Source organism: Capsicum annuum, chromosome 3 (assembly GCF_002878395.1).
Source record: "Capsicum annuum cultivar UCD-10X-F1 chromosome 3, UCD10Xv1.1, whole genome shotgun sequence".
Lineage (NCBI taxonomy): Eukaryota > Viridiplantae > Streptophyta > Magnoliopsida > Solanales > Solanaceae > Capsicum > Capsicum annuum.
This window is the reverse complement of record NC_061113.1, coordinates 121027693-121050080: the sequence shown is the minus strand read 5'-3', so window position 1 is coordinate 121050080 and position 22388 is coordinate 121027693. Positions and strand designations below refer to the sequence as shown.

The following is a 22388-nucleotide window of genomic DNA, read 5'->3' as shown; positions in this document are numbered from 1 at the left end:
CATTAGCTTAAGGTTCCCGAGGAGGGATAAGGGGCATCGGTAGAGCTCCATTAGGGCAATCAGAAGCAGCGACCCTAGACTAGTCTGAACTCCTAGAGTAGGATGAGCTCCATCTATATTATCCTCAGATAGGAAAAAAGAGTTTCCATGAGCAATAGATCTTCTAAAAGTCATAATCTAAACCGTGAACATACAAGTATTAGAGGATATTTCAAGACCTTAGACTCTATAGCTCAAAATAGAACAACAAGAAAGGGAAAGATTCTTAAATATCTTGTAGCCTCTACATTATAAGTGTGGTACGCTACACACCCATAAAAGAGACTCTACTAGACATGGCTTTGTGGATACCCAATGACACCAAACTTAGGCTCTGATACCAACTTTGTCATGGCCCAAAATAGGGTTTGGCCATGATGGTCATCTCAAGTCTAACATGGACTAGAGACCACCCTCTGCACCTAACCAGGTGAACACATCATCCCCACCATCATATGAAATACAAACATAAAATAAGATAGAATAAGAATAAACTTAATGATATTCAAATCATTTCTATAGTCGATAACTAATAACCGGCCTAATAACCTACCAACATCACACAAATCTACAGTAAAGAATTTTAACAAAAGAATAAAAAACCCATCTTGTTTGGGATATGTCCTCAACTCTAACAATGACAATGATAATATTAATGATAATGAAAACTTTTAATTCTAATCTATGAATAGAACTGATGAAATGTCTAAGTCTTTCAACGAATGAAAAATCACCACTTCACCATAATGGACCGATAAATCGAGTCAATCTACCTAAATCTACACAAAAATAGAGGTATCTTCAGTGCCTATATCTTGTGAGGATACATTATTCGGATATGGTTGGTGGGTTGAACACTAACATGTAAATCAAGGATAAGGATAACATAATTCCATGATCAATAGTTCAAAATGATTTAAATTCAATGCACATAATCAAATGCATATACATATACATATATATCACATCCCGAGATAGGGGACAAGGCTTAGCATGAACTTTAAAACTTTAGCCTGGATTGTGTAGCTCAACCATCATAACAAAAGAAGGCACCCACGACCTATATAAGCCCAGCTCTCCCGTAGCTAGTTGGGCTCCAGTGCGTGTGGCCGTACAAACCAGAGGGTATTTATATGTGCTATGGGAGACTTAAACCTCCTGGCATATCAAGGTGACACAAATGCCCAATCAGGTAATATAATATGGGGGACTCAAACCTTGCAATCATGTGATAATAATAAGGGAGACTCGAACCACTTGGTCATATAGACCCCACGTCAATTATCGCGGTTTCTAGTGTTGGTCCCTCAGGACTTCTAGTTTCATGAATCAACTACATAATCCTTATTAAAGCCCAATTAAAATAATTATCACATATTCCTATACATTGAATCATGATACTCGTTAGGCATACACTGTTGGTACGTCATACCAACTACACTTGCAAGGTAACATCAACATGCCAAAACAATTACATCACGTAAGGGAATTCACAAACCCTTTGGTCAAATTATGAAATAGCTTGTTAAATCACTAAACCTATAAGGTTCAACTTGAAACCAATGTACCTCATTAGCCTTTTCAATCATACCATAGCTAAAATCAATTCAATGTGCATATTCTTCATGTAAAAATCAATTTCACAATATGGGGTTGAGGCCATTACAACTTTAAAAGTTATAAGTTGAGGAATATCACAATCCCTTGGTTTATTCACTATATTCTTGCATCAAATTGATTTTAAAACCCCATTTAAATATAACCCATGCATGGACAAACATGAAACATCACATAGATAATAATTATTTAAAACCCTCAACCCATGTTTCAAAACCAACATTAATATCATATGAAATTTCTTTAAAACTTATGTTCTTAACAAATTAGCAATTAGGAAAGATTAATATGTCTAAAATACCAATTTTTACAGAAAGAATTCAACCCTTAAGCTATTGGATGACCTACTTCTTGGAAACCCTAAGTATCTTGCTTGAGGATATTTAGAGAGAATAAAAAGAATCTTTGATGCATTAAACTATGGAAGAAATGCCCCAAAGATGTTTTATGGATATGGGGTCTAAGTGGTTAAAGTGGGAAATGTCCAAAGTTTCCTCAACTTAAAAATAAGAAAAATTGCCGCTTGTGACTAAGGGTCACACATCGAATTGTAACAGCACCTTACGACTTATTACCATGAGTCATAACCAAGACAATGTCAGGGAGAAACCATATTTTTGACCCCACAACTTACATCTTACAACTCTTATCGTGAGCATATAACACGTAGGGTCCAAGTCGTATCAAAGATAGAGCCACTTGGGCCTTACACTGGTCACCCAACGATTTGTACTAAATGACTTATAATAAGTCCTCATGACTCATAGTGAGCGACTCATACTCAGAATAGAACTTATCCACACACACACAAAATTTAGGTTACAATTTAAGTCCAATAACTTATCATGGGTCCTTACGGCTTATGTCCCCAAGTCGTAATAAGGACAATAACTCTAGAACCATTTACTGGACACCTTACAACTAGGGTCATAGGACCCATCGAGATACCCTATGACTCATAGGGTGAGTTATAGTTATGTTAGTGAGGATAAAATTTCAAAAAATTTCAAGGACCAAAAACCCAGGGCATTACAGGTAGCATAGTTCATTTGAATGTATGGGTTTTTGGATGAATCCCGATGGGTTGGTAGAGACTTGGAAAATTTTAAGTCTTAACTAATGTTGGTGCACTCGTAATCATAAGCTATTGATCGTGTACACGATCTGGATTGGGACTAGAGTAGTGTTGCATAAGCAATACCTCGAGTAGCTTAGCAAGTATCGCATATTTGATACTAATGTCCTGTATATGACTTCTGCCCTTATAGATATATATTGGGAATACAACTGGCAGGTTGCATATGTGATACCCATGTATCTAAGAAGGGTAAAAATAAACCACTTAGTCCCTTATTTACTATTTCTCTTCCATCCCTAATATATTGAAGCCCTAAAAATAAGGAAAGCTTAGGAATAGCATTGTGGGTGATTTTGGGAGCTTAGATAAGGGTTAATTATGAAATTCTCCTTCAAATCTAAGGTAAGGTTCCTTTATTTTCATGGTTGATTTTCCCCTTTCAACATTAAATCTCTAAAATCTTGGTGACTTGATTTAAGTACCAATATAGCTCGGATTTCACTTACTTTTAAGGGTAATACTACTTGAGCATAGGGAGCATTTTGATGATTTCAAAAATGTAATTTCTAAAATGGGTCCCACATGATATTTTTGCATGATTTTGGACAAAAAGTATAATAGTGCAATATAGGTATCATTGTTCTCATTTTAATGAGTAGATTGTGATTTTGATAGTGTAGCACCTTGTGAAAGCTTCTAGAAAGGAAAAATTAGTGATTTAGTGAGAGTCTTTGGTTTCTAGGTAAGATATGTTTCCCTCCTTCATATTGAGATATTTGATGTTATGTTTATGATATTATGTTAGATTTGGGATGAGTTATAGTTATTGGTGATACAATTGCCATTACTTGCATTAGTTGTACCGTTTAGGCTATTCAAAAATCATAATTTAGGTTTAGTTGGCTTAGTTGCTTAGATCCTTCATAGAATTTCTATATTAGGGATAATTAATATTTTATTAATATGTCAAAGTGGATCTAGGTACCTTAACCTAGTTTGGGGTAGAGTTTGCCTTATAATGGATTTTAGGAATTAAAAGTAAGCCTCTTTCAACTCACTAGGCCAAGACTTGAGCTAGTCTTGTTAGATATTTATACACTTTTAATACATTTTAAAATGCTTATTATGAGGCTTGATGAGTTAAATAATTGATGGTCATGATGGTTTGACATTGGGAATTGATGCTAATTACTGTAAAACTTGATAGTTACGATATATGTACTGATTTGAGTTTGGCTATTAGTTATGATATTGATGACATAAAAACAAGTTTGAGTTCAGCTATTGATTATGGTAATAATGATATATATATATTGGTTTGAGTCCAGCTATTGATTATGAGATTGGTGATTCAAATATCGGTTCAACTCTGGTAGGAGGAGTTGTTATTAGTGTGGCATAATACGGACGGGTTCCCAATGATGGCATGAAGGTTGGAAAATTATGGCTGCCTTGGGTATATGTGTTATATTCTTCCTTAATTTTTCCCTCCAAACTTATGGGACCTGTATTGGGTTATTTACCTTTTCATATTTTTTGGCTTATGGGGTCCAATTTTATTGTTATGAAAGCATATTCTTTATGTTATTATTCCAATTTTATCTATTTAATTGTGTACAGAAAGGTTGGATTTACATTCAGTTTTGCCTTTTTCTTTACTCAGTTAAATTGTCTTGCATCTTATCATATTTATATCATGATTTAGATCAGTCGATCGATGTGCTCATGTTCTGACTTTTGTCGATATACTTTGTATCCCTTGCAGAGAAAATATTTTTATTTTTTAGCAATAATTGGTGTATTTTATGCTTGTTTTTCTTATTTTTAGGATAGCAACTTAGATCAAGGATAAACCAGAAAAAAAAAAGATTTTTGAAGGCTACGAAGGACAAACTGATAGACTAAGTGAAGTCCCCAATGGATTGTCGGACTGTCTACCACCACAAAGAAGAATATAAGCATATCATTAAAGATAGGAGATGGTCCAGGTGACTGACCTTTAGAACCGTAATAGGCCATTGACCTTGCCATTGGAGCTTAACCAGAATGAGTGAGAAGTTGGGCTTTAGGGACAACTAGCTTGAGAAACCATTAGTTTCCTGATAATCTATTGCATTGTTCATTGCCAACCATTGTAGCACAACAATATACTGGATACTAACTGATTATCCAGCCACTGGACTATCGTAGTCCTGATAGTCCATCACAGTCTCAAAGGACCATTAGATAAACCGTCAATGGTGATGCAGTAGTCTAAATTCAAATTTCAAATCCTAACTTTTTGGGATCCTATAATACCCACATTAGGGTTAGGATAGGCATATTATAACTATTTCTCAAATTATAACATAAAAAGTGTCTGTGAAACAAGTGCAGAGCTGAAGTGTACACTATTTTTAATCTTTTGAGCTTGGAATTGAGAATATTCTTTTGAATTATACGTATATTTTGAAATATTTATGAAATATAATTTGTTCATATCATTCTTAATTATGTGTGGATAAAGGTCCCATGCTAGGGTTATGGAAGCCTTAGTGTAATTCAATATTAGGGTTGTGGGATTGATGAACTATTGAGAACAATTGCAATTCTATCATCATCTCTTCAATTTTATGATTTCACTTCATTGCAAACTTGGGGAATATTCCTATAAACATAATTTGCTTGAACAAAGGATTTAATATTGGGAAAAGAGAATGGTAACAAGATGATTAGAGCCTTTACTTTATAATTGTTAGATTGATGCCTTAACCAGATCAATTTCTTCAGGAATTATTAGTCAAACTAATCTATCACTTCAAGTGTAACGCCCCAAAAAATAGGTCCCAGAGCGTCACATGGTGCTTGAGGTTATGAATAGCACCAAGCTAACCCTTTGAGCCATTTTCATTTAGTTCAACACAAATCAACGAGGTTTCCATAAATAACCCTCAAATATCAATGGAGTAATCATCATCCAAGAATAAAAGAATTTCAGAAAGATAAAAAAATACGACTTATTAGTCAACTGCCAACATCTATACTAGTCTAAAAAGCCTCTAAGAAAATCAATAAAACCAGCAAGCCATTGAGACATGCCCCAACTAACTCATAATCATTTATCAAATGTAAACAATTCCGTGAAACCAACATCAGAAATCACGTCCTTGGAACATGGGAACTCACCAAAACAGAGAATGTAGAACAGCTTGCCCAAAGAATCACTGTCGAACCTGGAACTGAGCACCTAAACCTACATACCGAGAAAATACAGCCCACATGCAAAGATGTGGACCAGTACCATGGAAAGGAATCGAGTACATGGGGGTGTATGCAGTTGTATAAATGTCATCATCATAAATATTTATGAGTAATATGCAAGATGTATGAAAGACTAACATAGCCCGAAGAAAATCATCATAATCATGAGAGGATGAAATAAGTACAATAACACATATGAGACAACCCAAGGTATTTTGTTATTTGTATGCCTTTTATTGTGATTGACATCAGATCTTTGCACCTATAGTGCCACAGGTATATTTCTAACTCTCTTTCATTATAGTAGCCGAATGTATTGGGGACAATGCATGTCTTTAGTTGGGGGGGCTACTTGTGGGTCTTGATATCCTCTTGGGGTTTTTAATACCGTGCCTCTTTTCCTCAGAGTCCTATTCCTAGTACAGCCAACATATTTAGGCGTATTATGTTTTGTTTTGTGATGCTTTATTTTATTAGGAAAAAATAAGTGTCTAGTGAAATTGACATTCTTTTTTTGAGTTTTGAGAAAAATAATACCCCTCTAAATTTTTGTTTTAGAACTGTGTGATATATATATATATATGACTATTATGAATCTTGTTATGGCATTAGGATTAGGGATATGATAATCATTTCTAACAAATGCATGAACTGGATAGGTAATACCTTGTGATGTAACCCTGTGCCATGTCTGTGTGAGATAATATGTAGTTCCGTTTGTGTGTTGAATCAGAACTTGCTCAATTTGTCTAGCCTAGGTTTGTAGGATAGTCGATTAGGAAAGAATTATAGGTTGTTCTTGAACTTAGTATACTTTTAGCATAAATGACTATCCATGTATGAATAAGTATCCCTTGATCCCTATTTTAAGTCTGTATAGTCTATTTTTCATGTTACACTTTTCACCTTCCCTTTGTGTTATAATGAACCTATTTTGGCCCAGGTCATCGTACGATATTGGGCACCTTAACTCAGGTATCTTTCCTAAGTTGAGGTTGTCAATCATAGGGATGTCTAATGTAAAGTGGGTATGATGAAGGTTAAAATAAGAAAAAAGAAAGTAGGGCTAGATGTGGTAGAAAAGAAAAAGAAAAAAATTGTGAAACGGAGAAAAATAAAAATAAAAGAAACCATACACAACTTGAATGTGCAATAAAATAATAAGAAGGGAGAAATAAGGGCAGAATAAAACAAAAATTGATTGATAAGTGGAACCCAAAGTATGTGTAGTGCCATGGAGCCTTAATCACTCAAAAGTCCATATGTACCATACCAACCCCTCAAGCCTACGGTACAAGCTGAATAAAGTCCTATTGTGATCTTAACCTAACTGTCTGAAAGCCAAGGTAAAGAAAATAAGAGCAAGCCTATGGTATTTGATGAGCATTGGTGGAAGTTCTCTTGTGAGTGTGAGTGTCTCTTGATACATCCCTGTGTTAATATACATGATTTTATATGAGTGATACAGAATTATTTATTGTAAGGGCGCATAGGTTTTGTTGCTAGCTGCTTACTTGTTTGGGTAGTGTATTTTATTCATATGCATGGTTATTTGTTGCTAATGTAATGTCATAGCTTGATTCCATTGTATTACACCATTGTGCTTCATAGATATGCACAATTGGTTTTAAAGTGTTGAACTTAGAGAGGGTAATGTGTTTTGAGCAATATTTGATAATTGATTGCCATAGGTATCTTAGGTTTCTCTTAGTTAAGCATTGTTGTGTTGTGTTTTCGTTGCTCGAGGAAATGCAATGTTCTAAGTTGAGGGTCCTGATATGCCCGGGTTTCATGGAACTTACAATGCTTAAAATTGGACAATATGCATCTACTTGAGGCTATTTTATTAGGCTTGATGTGTTTTTGGAGTGATTTTGTAGGAAACTAGGTATCGGAAGCTAACCGGAAGAAAATAGAATGAAAAGCTAAAAAATGGCTACCTACTTTTGCACCTACACCCTGTAGGTACCACCCACTGGGTGTAAGTGGGTCCGTAAGTATCAAAACTTGCAAAAACAGAGAGAAAATTTTGGGACTGGCACCTACTCCCCCACCTATGGCCCGTAGGTAGCTTTCGAGGCACTTTTCTCAGATCGTTTTGGATTTATTTTGTAGAGTTTCCATGTAATCTAAACTTACTCTTATTATGTTTTTAGTCATTATTATATACGTTTAATCAAGTTTTTTACTTTTAGGATTTGAATTCTAGGGTTTTCTTGTAATCTATAAATACCCTTTAGGCATTGTTTAGTTAGTTATATGTAAAGATAGGCCCTTAGATGCTAGTTTATGCCCTTTGGGGCTAAGATTACACACCATATAATCGTGTTCTTATTTTTGTTTTTTTTTTCAATTTGAGAGTTCTGGTTTTCCTCTTTCGTTATTATGAGATTGATTTGGAATTATCTATGGATTCCATGATTATCTCATAACTATGAGCAGCTAATTCTCTTAGCTAGGGGTGTGGGAACCTGGTGTATTAACGAAGTAGAGGAAGTGTCAAGTCATTCTAGATAAAGACTTTTGGATGTTTTGTGGTTTCCTTTAGTTTAATTGATTTGTTAGCGATGTCCAATGTTAGGATCCCACTTGTATTCACTATGAACTTGAGAGGGAGGTAGATATTAGGAAAAGGAGATCACAACATTAATTTGGAGTTAATTGTCAAAGTAATATTACCCACACTATCTACTTAAGATGATCAACTTTCATCTAATCAACTTGAGACCTAGAGAAGATATTTGAAAATGGGGTCCAAGGCAAGGGTTAGTAAGGTGACACTCTGTAACCTAAAGGAGATGAGTAAAATTCACCAAAGTATTCTAACAAATAGTTGGTGATACATAACTTGTTAAATCTATATTCAAGGTATTGGAATAGTTCGATAGTGTACGATGAATCTACAGAGTTAGAATCCAGGGGGAACATAAGCCTAGTGTTCGTCTTAGATTGTTTACAACCTCAAGCATCCTATTCTTGTTACTTTTAACTATTTTAGCAAATCCCCCACTATACTTACTATACTGCCTGGTGATTTCAATAAGTTCAAGCAAGATTTTTGACTCATTCATTGTGGGATTCACCCCAACCTAGTTTCTGCTACACCACAAATGCACAGGTTTACCAATAAAATAATGATGCATCCAGTCGAGTACAAAATTTAGATAATAAGGATTTAGTGGATAATGAGTTGGTTGATCCGATGAACAGGTGACATATTGAAAGCATCACACCAGTAACTCAGAATTAACAAGCATGAGGAAGTATGCACAAATAGCCTTTGGTGAAATTTTATCTAGATGATGATGATGCTAATATGGATAGAGCTGATTCCATGGGAGAAACTATTCCACCAGGATTGGATCCTAGAGTGAAGTTTAATATTATGATCATGATGATTTAACTGCTTAACTTGAAGGGATATTTGGTGGATTACCTGGGGATGATCCTAACAACATTTAGTGAACTTCATCAACATCTGTACGCCATTTTATCATCATTGATTGGGACAAAATGCCTTTCATCTAAGGCTGTTTCCATTGTCTCTTTCTAGGAAGTAAACTCTATGAATGAATCAGCTGACACCTGATATTATAAAATATTGGAGGAAACTAAAAGGAGCTTTCCTAGAAAGGTTTTTTCCACCTTCCAAGATGTTACAATTGTGGGATAATATCAACAACTTTAGGCAACTGCCTACTAAAGCTCTTCATGAAACATGGACAAGGTTTAAGATTAAGTTGATGTAGTGTTCGAACCATAAGTTGACTAATGAACATTTGATGGAATATTTCATAGGGCTTTGAACTCAAATACGAAGCTAATTGTGGATAATGCTGCAGGAGGATCTTTCATGGATTGCGATTTTACCGAGGCTATAGATATGTAGGATAGACTAACAAATATGAGTAGATCTTGGCATACCGGCGATTTGGAGGTTGCAAGAAACACTTACTCAAGTGAGATTCCGGCAAACAATACCAAAGAGAAGAGAAAAGTGATCAGGATATGGCTCACATGAAGACACAAATGAATTTACTCACAAAGCATTTGCTCTTTGGGAAAGATAGAAAAGGTTAAAGCTATAAGATCACATTGTAGGGAGGCGAAATCCAATTCTAAGGAGAAGGCAAATTATTTGAATAACCAGGGGGTTTCTGGGCCAGTGTCTAAGGAAACAAAGGTCAGAATTATCAGTAGGAGAATTATTATGATAAGTCAGGTTATAAAGATCATAACCAAGGAAACTAGAAGAATAAGAGTGATCGAAGTGGATTATATGTACCACCTGGGAGGCGTGACAATTCTGCAAATGATTTTGGGAAGAAAGCTATGGAAAGCCATGATAGCTAAATTACTGAAAGGGATAGAGTCAACCAATGGAGGTGTTAAGAAAATGAGGAGTGATTTGTCAACTATGAGGTAGTTAGTTGACTCTTATTCTACCTCTATTAAATATTTAGAGGCACAAATGAGCCAATTATCAACATCGTTCAATCAAATAATGAGTGAGACTTTATTGAGTGATACAGTTTAGAACCTGAGGAATAATAGTTAATCTATTCCTATTACCATTAGAAGTGGTAAGTTCTTACCAGACCTATACCTGAGAGCACCCTCCAAAGTTGATGATGTTGAGTTAGAGGATATAATGAATGATGATACACTAGCTAAGTCTGAGAAGCCGGGGGACTTAGAGGAGAAGAGTGCAGAAGTAGAGCAATTATCTAAGTATAAAAATGCTACTGCCATGGAGTATGGAAAAGGAAAGAAGGTAGATGCCTCCCCAACAAGAATTCTAAGGCCACCACCTCCCATTTCATATAGGTTAAAGAAAAAAACTGGTGAGGGCAAGTTTTGCAAATTTATCGATATGCTGAAGCAGTTGTCAATGAATATGCCTTTGGTTGAGGTGTTAGAGACGATTCTAGGATACACTAAATTCATGAAGGACCTTGTGACAAAGAAGACAGGAGTTAGCTATGAGCTCGTGGAAAATCTTTATCATTGTAGTGCCATTGATTCTAGATCATTAGTGCAGAAAAAAGATAATCTGGGAGCATTCACTGTCCTATGTATGATTGAAGCATTTAGCTTATCAAAAGCACTTTGTTATCTAGGTGCACGTATCAACCTCATGCCATTAGTAATTTTGAATAGCTAGGTTTAGGGAATCCTAAACCTATGTCTATTTGTTTATTGATACCAGACTGGTCAGCAAAGAGACCAGTGGGCATTCTATATATATGCTTGTGAAAGTAGCCAACTTTATATTCTCTGTAGACTTTGTACTTCTCGATTCTGAAGTGGACTTTGAAGTGCACATAATCTTGGGTAGACCATCTTTAGGAGCTGAAAGAGTAGTGGTTGATATGGAAGAGAAAGAGCTAAAATTTAGTCTCAATGATGAAAAAGTTAGCTTTGACATTTCTAATATATGAATTAGTTAAGGAAGATAAGTGTAGTCTCAGATATTGATGTCATTGATAAATTTTATTTAGTTATACCAATTGAAGAAAGTTTGCTATGGATCTCTTAGCTACAGTCTTAATGAATTTTTATAGTGAAGGGATTGATTAATATAATGAATTTGTGTGTTCATTAATTGGAATGGGGTGATATTCATATGCCTCTTAAAAGCTAGATTTAGACCTAAAAAATAGACCAACATGAACTGCGAAGCCTTCTATTAAAGAACCACTGGTGTTGGAGTTAAAGTAGTTACTGGGGCATCTTTTTTATGTGTTTCGAGTGAAGGTAATACTCTACTGGTTATCATTGCAGCTGATTTGGTGGAGTGTCAGATTGATGCTCTTATTTCTGTATTAAGGCGATATAAGAGGGACATTGGGTGGATGATTACCGATATCATAGGCATTTCACCAGGGATCTATATTCATAAGATTAAGTTAGAAGAAGATTACATCCCCACTATTGAGCACTAGCACAGACTCAACCTACTAACGTAAGATGCGGTGAAGAAAGAAATAATAAAGTGGTTAGATATAGGAGTAGTTTACCTGATTTTTGATAAAAAAAATAAGTAAGCCTAGTCCAGTGTGTCCTAAGAAAGAAAGTATGATATTGGTAGCTAATGAGAAAAATGAGTTAATTCCACTCAGGTCGATGACTGAGTTGAGAGTATGTATGGACTACAGGAAGTTAAACTCTTGTACTTTAAAGGATCATTTTCTAATGCCCTCTATGGACCAAATACTGGACCGGATGGCAGGAAGGGTTTGGTGTTACCCTTTAAATGGATACTCAAGTTATAGTCAAATATCAATTGTACCTGAAAGTCTAGAAAAAATGCCATTCACTTTTCCATTTGTAACTTTTACTTTTAAGAGAATGTTGTTTGGGTTGTGCAACGCCCCTGCCACTTTCCAAATGTGTATGATGTCCATTTTCTCAGACATAGTGAAGGCACTTTGGAAGTGAGTATTGAATTTTTCAATAATTGGTGATTCTTTTGATAGTTGCTTAGTGAATTTAGGTAATTTATTGCTATGCTGTGAGGATTTCAACCTTGTCCTTAACTGGAAAAAATACTAGTTCATGGTGAAGGAGGGCATAGTATTAGGAAATAAAATTTCATTCAAAGGAATTGACTTTAACTGAGCAAAGAATGAAGTCATTGAAAAACTACCTCCTCCCATTTTGGTGAAAGGGGTACATAGTTTTCTTGGCCATGCAAGCTTCTATCAGAGGGTCATCAAAGATTTACCCAAAATTGAAAATCTACTTTGTAAATTGTTGGAAAAGGAATCCAAGTTCATGTTTGATGATGATTGTTTGAAGGCCTTCCAATTCCTTACAGAAAAATTAGTTGCTACACCCTTACTTATTGCTCCAGACTGGTCTAAGATGTTTAATGTGATGTGGGTTGCAAGTGGGATGATACTTCGGGATATTCTTGGGCAAAAGAAGGAAGAAATCATTCATCCCAACTATTATGCTAGTAAAGCATTGAATAGAGAAAAAAAGAACTATATTGTTATAGAGCAGGAGCTCCTAGGCGTAGTCTATGATTTTGAAAAATTTTGAGCGTACTTATTGGGAACAAAGGTGGTGGTGAATCATACAACTCTAATGTCCTTAATGGAAAAGAAGGATTCCAAACCGAGGATAATTATATCGATGATGTTGCTATAAGATTTGACTTTGAAATCAAAGATAGGAAAGGGTGTAAAAATTGAGTAGCGAACCATCTATCTCGATTAGAGAATGAAGGGAAGAGTTCAAAAGAGTTGGAGATTTATGACTCTTTTACTAATGACCAGGTTCTGGAAGCCACTCTTGATCTTTTGGCATGATTTCTAATTTTTCCAATTATATGGTTAGTGACATCATTCCAGAAAACGTCAGTTTCCATCAAAAAAGTAGTTTTTACATAAGGTAAAAAAGTACTTCTGGGATGAACCATATTTAGTTAAATGCTGTGCTAACAACATTATTTGGAGATGTATACCGGTGGTATAGATATTGACTAATTTGGAGGCATGTCATTCCTTCCTAGTTGGAGGGCATCACGCAAGTGATCGAACCGTAAAAAGGATCTTGTAAAGTTGTTACTATTGGCTCTTTATTCAAGAAGATGCTTGTGAGGGCTTGTGATCAATATTAGTGATAAGGGTCCATCTCTAGACATCATCAGATGCAAATGACCAAGATGTTGGAATTGGAGCTGTTTGATATATGGGGCATAAATTTCATGGGGCCATTTGTGAGTCTTTATGGTCTCAAGTACATTTTGGTTTCTGAGGACTATGTCTAAATAGGTAGAATATATAGCTCTAGTAGACAATGAAAGCAAGTGAGTGGTGGAATTCATGAGAAATAACATCTTCTCTCAATTTGGTGTTCCAAGAACCATTATGAGTGATAGAGGGTCTCACTTTTACAAAATAATGTTTGAGGCTGCTTTGGCTAAGTAGCGGTGAAGCTAAACAAGGTAGCCATACCTTATCACCCCAAAACTAGTGGACAAGTGGAAGTGTGAAATAGGGAAATCAAGTATATCTTATCCCAGACCATTAATGAAAATAGAAGTAATTAGTCGAAAAACTTAATGATGCTCTTTGGGCATATAGAATGGCTTTCAAGGCACCCATCAGAATGTCTCCTTACCAACTAGTTTTAGGTAAGGCTTGTAATTTTCTAGTAGAGCTTGAACATAAGGTGTTGTAGGCACTCAAGAAGTTAAACTTGAGTTGGAGGCAACTGATATAAGGCTAGATCAACTTAATGAGGTGGATGAGTTTTTCCTTTGAGCTTATGAATTTGTTGATCTTTACAAGGAGAGGATGAAGTGGTACCATGATCAGAGAATCAAAAGAGGATAGTTCCAAGTGGGTGATTGGGTGCTGTTGTTCAACTCCAGACTTAAGCTTTTTCTAGGAAAGCTAAAACTGAAGTGGTCGGGACCGTTCAAAATAACTTAAGTTCTTCCATTCGAACTAGTTGAATTGGAAAATAAAAATGTAAGTGTGTTCAAATTAAATGACAAAGGATCAAATAATACATTGGTCCAACATATAAGGTAAAGGAGTTGTCTATGATTTATCTTAATGAAGTCTGAGTAATCAAGATAATCGAGCCTTGTCGCGATGTTAAATTAGGTACTATTGGGAGGTAACCCATAATGTATTATAAAGTAATGTAGGTATTTGTTTTTGTTTAATTTGTAGGATTAATCATTGTTGAGTGTGTAGGAGTTATAGTCACAAGAAAATTGGAGTTGAATTATTCTAGATAACCAAGGACAGGGAGCCCAACGGATCATCAGCTATGTAATGAACCGTCTCTTTGACAATCACTAGTAGCTTGAACTGGGCTATATGCTAGATAAAGCCTGATGATTGGAAAGATGGATTGCCGCCTTTACGATGTCCCATCGGTGAGATCATCGACCAAAGGGATTTTTTCTAAAGTTCTAGTAATGAGTAATGACTCACCCGATAATTCGTCACTCTAACAATGGACTATCGCTTGAACTGTCAGCAACTGTTGCAACTTAATTGATGGTTAGGCCATCCCAAGTCCAAATATTAGGCAAATCTTGCACAAATTGGGCCCATGACCTGACCCTAGTGTATTTATTGATAAGAATTAGAACAGTTACCTATGTACATGCACATCCTTCCCACTTTAGTTTCAAAAATAGTTGAAACCCCCACATTCATCTATCTTAAATCACTTTCATTATGCCATAAACTCTTCAGTTCCTTATTTTTTCTATTTAAGCCCTGGAAACATCCCATTGTTCTATCATTCACTTTATTCAAATCCCCTCCACTAAAAAAAGCAACTCTTATGATTCTGTGTTTAAGTTTTACGAATTTCAAGTAATTTGAAGTTGCATTGCAATCCCAAGTATGTTTCTCAGCCTTGATTCTTCATAAGGTTACCTTCTAAATTATTGAAAGGGTTAGTATGGGTGGATGCATGCTTAAATTTGTTTTATGAGTAATGATAAAGAGTATTTTGATTATAATGGTGGAGCCTATTTAGGGTAAGTCTGAGTAACCTTGTTATAGCATGCATTTTGAGGGAATTTTGAGTAAAATTTGAGATTTCTATAGAATTAAAAACATAAGCACACCAAGTATTTGATAGAATGAACCAAAGAAAATTAAAGTAAATTGGGGTCACCGATGGACTGTCACCTTAGTAACGAATCGTCACTTTAGGGATGGACCATCATTGTAGCCATCAGCAAAGCAGTATTAGTTGATGTTTTCTAGATAACAACAACAATTAACGTGATGGACCACCAACTCTATTATGGAACATCGACTTCACCATTGTATGGTCACTAAAACACTGCCTAAAGGTGATGAGTTACGCGATGGCCCATCACAGCTGTGACAGCTCATTAGCTCGATCGTTGACCTTAAGAAGAATCCACTTTTCTTTTATTTCTTTTTCTCACTAATAGATATGTATGGTGTTTTTTTATTAATTCAAATAATTTGACTTAAAAGATGCCTTTGAGGAGAGGTGGGGGCTGATCTCAACCAACCCAAGAAACTACCACACCAATGACAAAAAATAAACCAAAAGGGGATACTGAGGCCCAAGCCTACCATACTTATCAAAGCAAGTAGAATAATCAACCACCCTTCCAGTCTAATAAGAGTGAATCATTAAGTGTAGGGGCTAGTGAAAGTACCCGTGAAAATAATGATAGTGTAAGCTCAACCACTAAGGTTGAAGAAGGAAAAGAGGTCACCACCTATCCTCTAATAAAGACAGAACATGAAGAGGGTGATGTAATCCAGAGAAAGGACCTAGAGGTTTAGGAATCAATCAGATGTAATGTTGAGGAAGCAAAAAAGCACTTCTATGATGGGCTGCAACCAACACAAAGTAGAAGCATGAAGAGGACCACTGTAGAAGAACATAAAATTATCACAACTGAACTTCATGAGTACTTAGACCTAGAAAGGCACTTCAATGCATGTCTAATCAAGCCTCCGGGATCATACTATCCAAATTTGGTTCATGATTTTTGCACTAATTATTTGGAAATATTGGAGAATGATTGTTTGAAAAGATCAAAAGTGGAAGATATACGAAATAGGATAAGATTTCTAGTGAGAGGGGTGACTATTGATATATCTGATCATACCATCAACCAAATTTTGTTCAATCAATAGTATACCACTTCCACCATCACATCAACTTAAGTATCAGATGACCACAACACATGAGCATCAAATATAGTTAGCTCGGGTTCTAACCGATGATGGTAATCTGTCATGGTTAAGGTAAAGGTAAAGGATTACAAAATCATCCTTAAGCTTTAGGGCAAAGTTATAGTGGGACATAGTCAGGCTAAGGCTGATGCTGATAAAAGATGATACAAATATTATCCCTAAGAGAGCGGTGCTGGTAGCAAGCTTAATAGAAGGCTTAAAGATTGATTTTGGGTAGATAATTGGCGATAAGATATTTGTGCGAGGCCACAAGACTTATCGTGTATTAATATTTGCATATCTAACTAATGAGCTTTACAGGCAGTAAATAAGCCGATCATTCTGAAAGTGGATAATGATAGTAGGACAATGAAGAGGCATGATATTGAAAAGACAAATAACAACACAAAGTTTAAGATGAGAGTTTATAAACCACTATCATTTAGATCATAGTCTGAACCTGTACCAGATGCATTAGTTGCACCTTCAGGTATGCCATTGCCTTTAGCTACTTTTGTTCCACAGGGAACATCTACAACTTCTGGATCCATGTTGACACCTCCAATGATCAACACGTCAGATACCGCTTCTACACCACCTAGATACTCAAAGTACAGGTAGACTCTAGAGAATTTTATGAAAATGGTCAAAGCTAAAAAGAAGTTTGAGCAATAATAGAATGTATGGGCAAAAGAGTTTAAACCATTTGTGATTAAAGTGGTATCTAAGACTTTGAAGCCCTAGGAGAATGTATACATGCGGATAAATGATATGAAAAAAATGTGTGAACAATAGGTTAAGAGATCTTTCCATTCCTGAATTAGGTAGGTTCACTATCAAATAGAAGTAGGAACAAGTTGACGTCATAGAGTTAAGAAGACAACTGGTCCCAAGAATGTTTGATCAAACCTTTATGGAGATTGATGAGGAAAATGATCTTGTGGACCTCATGGGAAAGGCGCTAAAATATAAAGGCAAAACTGTAGATGAAAGTGGTGAGAAAAGGTCATCTAGAAACAAGGCACTGATATAAGACACTTCAAGAAAGATAGTTACGAAAATTATGAGAAGATCAAGAAAGAATGTAGAGGAATGAAAAAAGCATGTTTAAGATAAAGTGACTGACATGTCCGCCATTTTAGTGCAAGGAAGTGAGCTTAGGACAACCCCACTGACTATTCCCAAAAAGTCTTAAGAATGTGTCTAATTTGAGCACCTCGGCCACCACTGGGGTTTCTTTTACTCTAGCTAAGGCCAAGGAGGCCTCTTATTTATCAACAGATTCATATGCCTAAGGGTATTTCAAATATTCTACTCCCTTGTACTTAATTATTTATTCATTAGATACAATACATATGTTTTAGTGGAGGTACGGTACTTGTGTGAAATCTATCACCATGTGTATTTTTATTTCATATGTTCTTTTCCCTCATGTGATTTCTATAAGAACTGACACGTTTAGTAGTTTATTTTATTTTCATGTTGATTAGTATTCCTATGTGATTAAATATGCATTGTTTAATTGCTTTCTTATGTACATATCACGTGTGTCAAAGGAAAATGACTAAATAAAATATTGTTGGATTGTTGTGTTTGTTGGATTTTGAGAAATGAGGACTACCTTCAAAAATGTTCTCTAGTACATAACTTGTAATAATTAACCATTGTGGATATATGTTTGGTATTAGAAGCTTTAGAATAATCAAGCTTGTCTATGTTTAAACACAATTCTGAAAATTTGTAGCATAGGTATTAGCTCACTGCTGTAAGTGTGAGGATTTATTGCATTTCTTACTTTGTGTCTATAGCTTGAACTTAACCAGTTCAATTTTATAAAGTGATAGTTGTTTAAATAGGATAGGATCACATGCCATCTTTTTGTTAAGTCCACTTTTAGCCTTAAAAACCTAACCAAAAATATAATGTGTAGTTTTCCTTAAGTCCCTTTTTAAGTCGATAACTTCTTATTTAGCACCTATAACTTACCTTTCTTTATTGATAAAGCTTATCATGGCCCGGGTCCCCTCCTTGAACATTGTGCACCCCAACTCAAGAAAATTACCTAAGTTAAGGGTGGCTACTACAGAGAGTTAACAACTGAAGGATAGTTTGAAAAAGAGTTTGGATTGTTAAGCTTTTATCTCATTGTCCCAGGTCCCTTTGGATATTATATACCTCCACTTATGGCATCATCTTAAGTTGAGGGTGGCTAATGTATATGTCTAAACTCCAAGAGAAGAGGTGCTCAAGTTTTGATTTTAAAAAAGAAAAAAAAAAAGAGAAGGGCTTTTAGATAATCTAAGGATGCAATGCAAAGTAGGAATTGTAATTTCATAGCAACAATGGCAATGAGGGTGAATTCCCTATTCTATAATATATCTCACCTGCACCCGAAGCCGCATTGTAAGCCTTAAAAAGTACTGTAGTGATCCTTGCTAACTAGCTATAGACATTACAGAATAATAAGGGAAAGCTTATAGTTTTGTGTATACTTTTTTTGAAATTCATTGTGAGAGTGACATATTTGAATATTGATCTATAATATAAATAATTAAATGTTCATTAGACTTCTTTAAAGGTAAGAACAAGTGAAATATACCTGTGATCATTGATATTTCGATGCAATGTTTCAAATGTACACACATAGCTAGCTAGAGTAATGTCAAGCATGGATCACCTTGTGTTAGGAGTACAAGAGTAGTGTGCATACTAAATTGTTAGACGCTGTTGATAGTTCCAATAGTTGATTGTTATTTTGTCTCCCAAAAGTATATGTGGTATTGTATTGAGTTTCTTAAGGACAAGAAATTTTCGTCATTTGAGGGTCTTGATGTTTTGGCTTTTGTTAATATATTTTGCATATCTTACAAGAGATAATTGGTTTGTTTTCTTAACAACTATTGGTGTATTTGATGCTTGTTTTTCTTATTCTTAGAAAACAAACTTAGAGCAACAATAAACCAAAAAAAAAAAGATTTTGGAAGGCTACGATGAACTAACTAACAGACTATCGGACCGTCTGTTACCTTGAAGAAAAATATAAGGGTATCATTTAAGATAGGCGACGGTCTAGGTGACTGACCATCAAACCCACAATGGGAAATCTTGTAGCTTAACTAGAATGAGTGAGAAGTAATGCTAAATGTATGAACAAGATGACAGACCATCAGTGTCCTAATGGACCATCTCCAACCATTGCAACACAACAAGATACTGGATAACAATTAAAGGTCTAACCGATGGATCATTGCAGTTCGGATGGCCCATTAGTTGAATCTTCAATAGTGATGCAGTAGTATTAATTCAAATTTCAAATCCCAACTATCTGAGAGCCTATAAATACTGGTCTTAACATTAGAAGATGGATCTTTTGACTATTGCTCAAATTTTAACATAAAAAGTGTGTGACAAATTGGTGGAGAACTAAAGTTTACACTATTTTTCATCTTTTGAAGGAATTGAGAATCTTCTTTTGAATTATAAGTATATTCTAAAATATTTATGAAATATAATTTGTTTATATCATTATTAATTATGTATGGCTAAAGCACCCATAACTAGGGTTATGGAAGCCTTGGTGCAATTCAATATTAGGATTGTGAGATTGATGAATTCTTGAGAAACAATTGCAATTATATCACTATCTCTTCAATTTTAGGATTTCACTTGGTTGCAAACTTAAAGAATGTGCCATAAACATAACTTGCTTGAAAGAGGATTTAATGTTAGGAAAAGAGAATGGTGACAAGATTATTAAAGCCTTTACTCACTAATGGTGACAAGATGATTAGAGCCTTTGCCCACTAATTGTAAAATTTATGCCTTAACCATATTAATTTCTTAGGAATTATTTGTCAAACTAATCAATCACTTTATGTTTGAAAGGATTAAAGTAAGTCCAACTTTGAAAGTTGAAAAATAATTTGATAGGACTACTTATGTAAATTCCTCTATAATGGTAATTGTTGTTGCATCATTTCATAAAACCCAGAACCCTTAGCATTAAGACACCTTGGTGATCATAACCTAGATTCTTAATTCTCATTTGTTTAAATGTTACAACAAAGGCTTGGTCTCTAACACATAAAAATTACTAAAGTGATACTTTTAACAATAAAACCCTTTTTTATTGTAGGAAAATCATGATAACTAGTCCATTTATAATCATACAACTTAGTTAACACTCCACTCCCAATGGGATTTGACCCTAACCTTTGTTGGGTTATATATTTGACAATGACTGCTTACACTCTCTTCGAAGAGTTGTAATTTTGAATTATTAGATGCCTATGAAGTACCCGTGGTTTTGGTACTCATACTAAATTTCTATATCTTTTTTGTGCAGATCTTAGTACTAGTTGCTACTGCTGATACTACGACTGTGTTATGTTGCATTTTGGAGATAGGGTAAGCTCTTGGAGTCGGAGTTTCCCCATTTTCTTTCTATTTTTCTATGTCTCGTTATTTATTTCAATATAGATTATATTGACTATTATAGAACTTATGATGTATTATAGCAGCTCTTGTACTAACTCTACCAGGTCGCGAGATGATTTTCTATATTATGGCTTCTTTTTAGACTATTTCTATAGCGTTTCTTATTTATGAGTTGTATTATCTATTCCTCTTATTTAGGGTATTTTCAACCAAGTTAGCCCATTGTAAATAGCTTTGGGCTATAGTTTGACTTACCTACTAGTGAGATAGAGTAGGTGCCATCATGACTCATAAATTGGGTTGAGATAAATTGGAATTAGACCCTAGGTTACACCATTATTGTTTGTACAAGAGTAAGGTCTAAGAAAATCCTGTAGATCAAAATGATGACATCCATTTCTTATCTTTGGGCGGTTAGAGGAAATTATAAGGAGTTCTTTAATTATTTCACTAATTTCATGCTAAGTGTCTGAGTTAGTTTCTAAGGCATTCCTTTGGTTTCACTCTTTTACAGATGGCTAGGACATATTATATTAATATATGAGACAGGGTCTTGAGATTGAGCTTCGGGATTCTATCGGTATTCATAGATAACCCAGAGTTGTGGACAACCTCGAGATGTGTTCCCAACTAGGGGCCAAGATAGGGGGCCTTCACCAAACCCTATTCCTGTTCTTGAGGCAGAGATTGTCCTGCCCCAGCTAGAGATGGGCTAAGGATCACCCCAAGATCTATCAAGATCTTTTTTCAGTACTTAAGGATGCTTTGGTTTAGCTTTTGGGGTTTGTTGGTAGTACACCGTCTAATGGTGCATAGTCTACAGATCAGAGTGGTAGTGAGGTGAGGGCGTAGCCTATAGCTGTAGATCCTAGATATAAGGTCCTTCCTTCATTGGTAGTTGCTTAACCAGTGATTGTACAACCTACTATGTCTATTAAGGAGTAGAAAATACTGGGCAGATTCTTAAGATTAGCTTCGCCCAGTTTTTCTGGTGCATTGAACAAGGATGCATACAAGTTTCTAATTACTTGTGAGGATAAGATCTGTAATTTAGGCCAAGTTAAGACTCGTGGTATTGATTTCACTACCTTTTAGTTTGAGTTGGCATCTCGATATTGGTGGAGAGGTTATCTTTATTCTAGGATAGTTAGATCTCTTTCTTTGACATGAACTCAGTTCTCTTTGATTTTCTTGGAGAAGCACATGCCTTATAGTATAAGGGATCATTTGAGAGATCAGTTCTTAAGTTTGGAGCATAGCTCCATGGCTGTTGTGGA

The 22388-nt window shown here is 35.3% G+C and overlaps 1 protein-coding gene across 1 annotated transcript; it reads left to right on the top strand.

Annotated features, from left to right (window-relative positions):
* The first annotated feature begins 10625 nt into the window (after nucleotides 1-10625).
* Nucleotides 10626-11415, top strand: LOC124896708. Its single transcript, XM_047408434.1, has 2 exons — nucleotides 10626-11100; nucleotides 11282-11415. Exons 1-2 carry the CDS (start codon nucleotides 10626-10628, stop codon nucleotides 11413-11415), a joined length of 609 nt encoding a protein of 202 aa, XP_047264390.1.
* Nucleotides 11416-22388: the final 10973 nt, after the last annotated feature.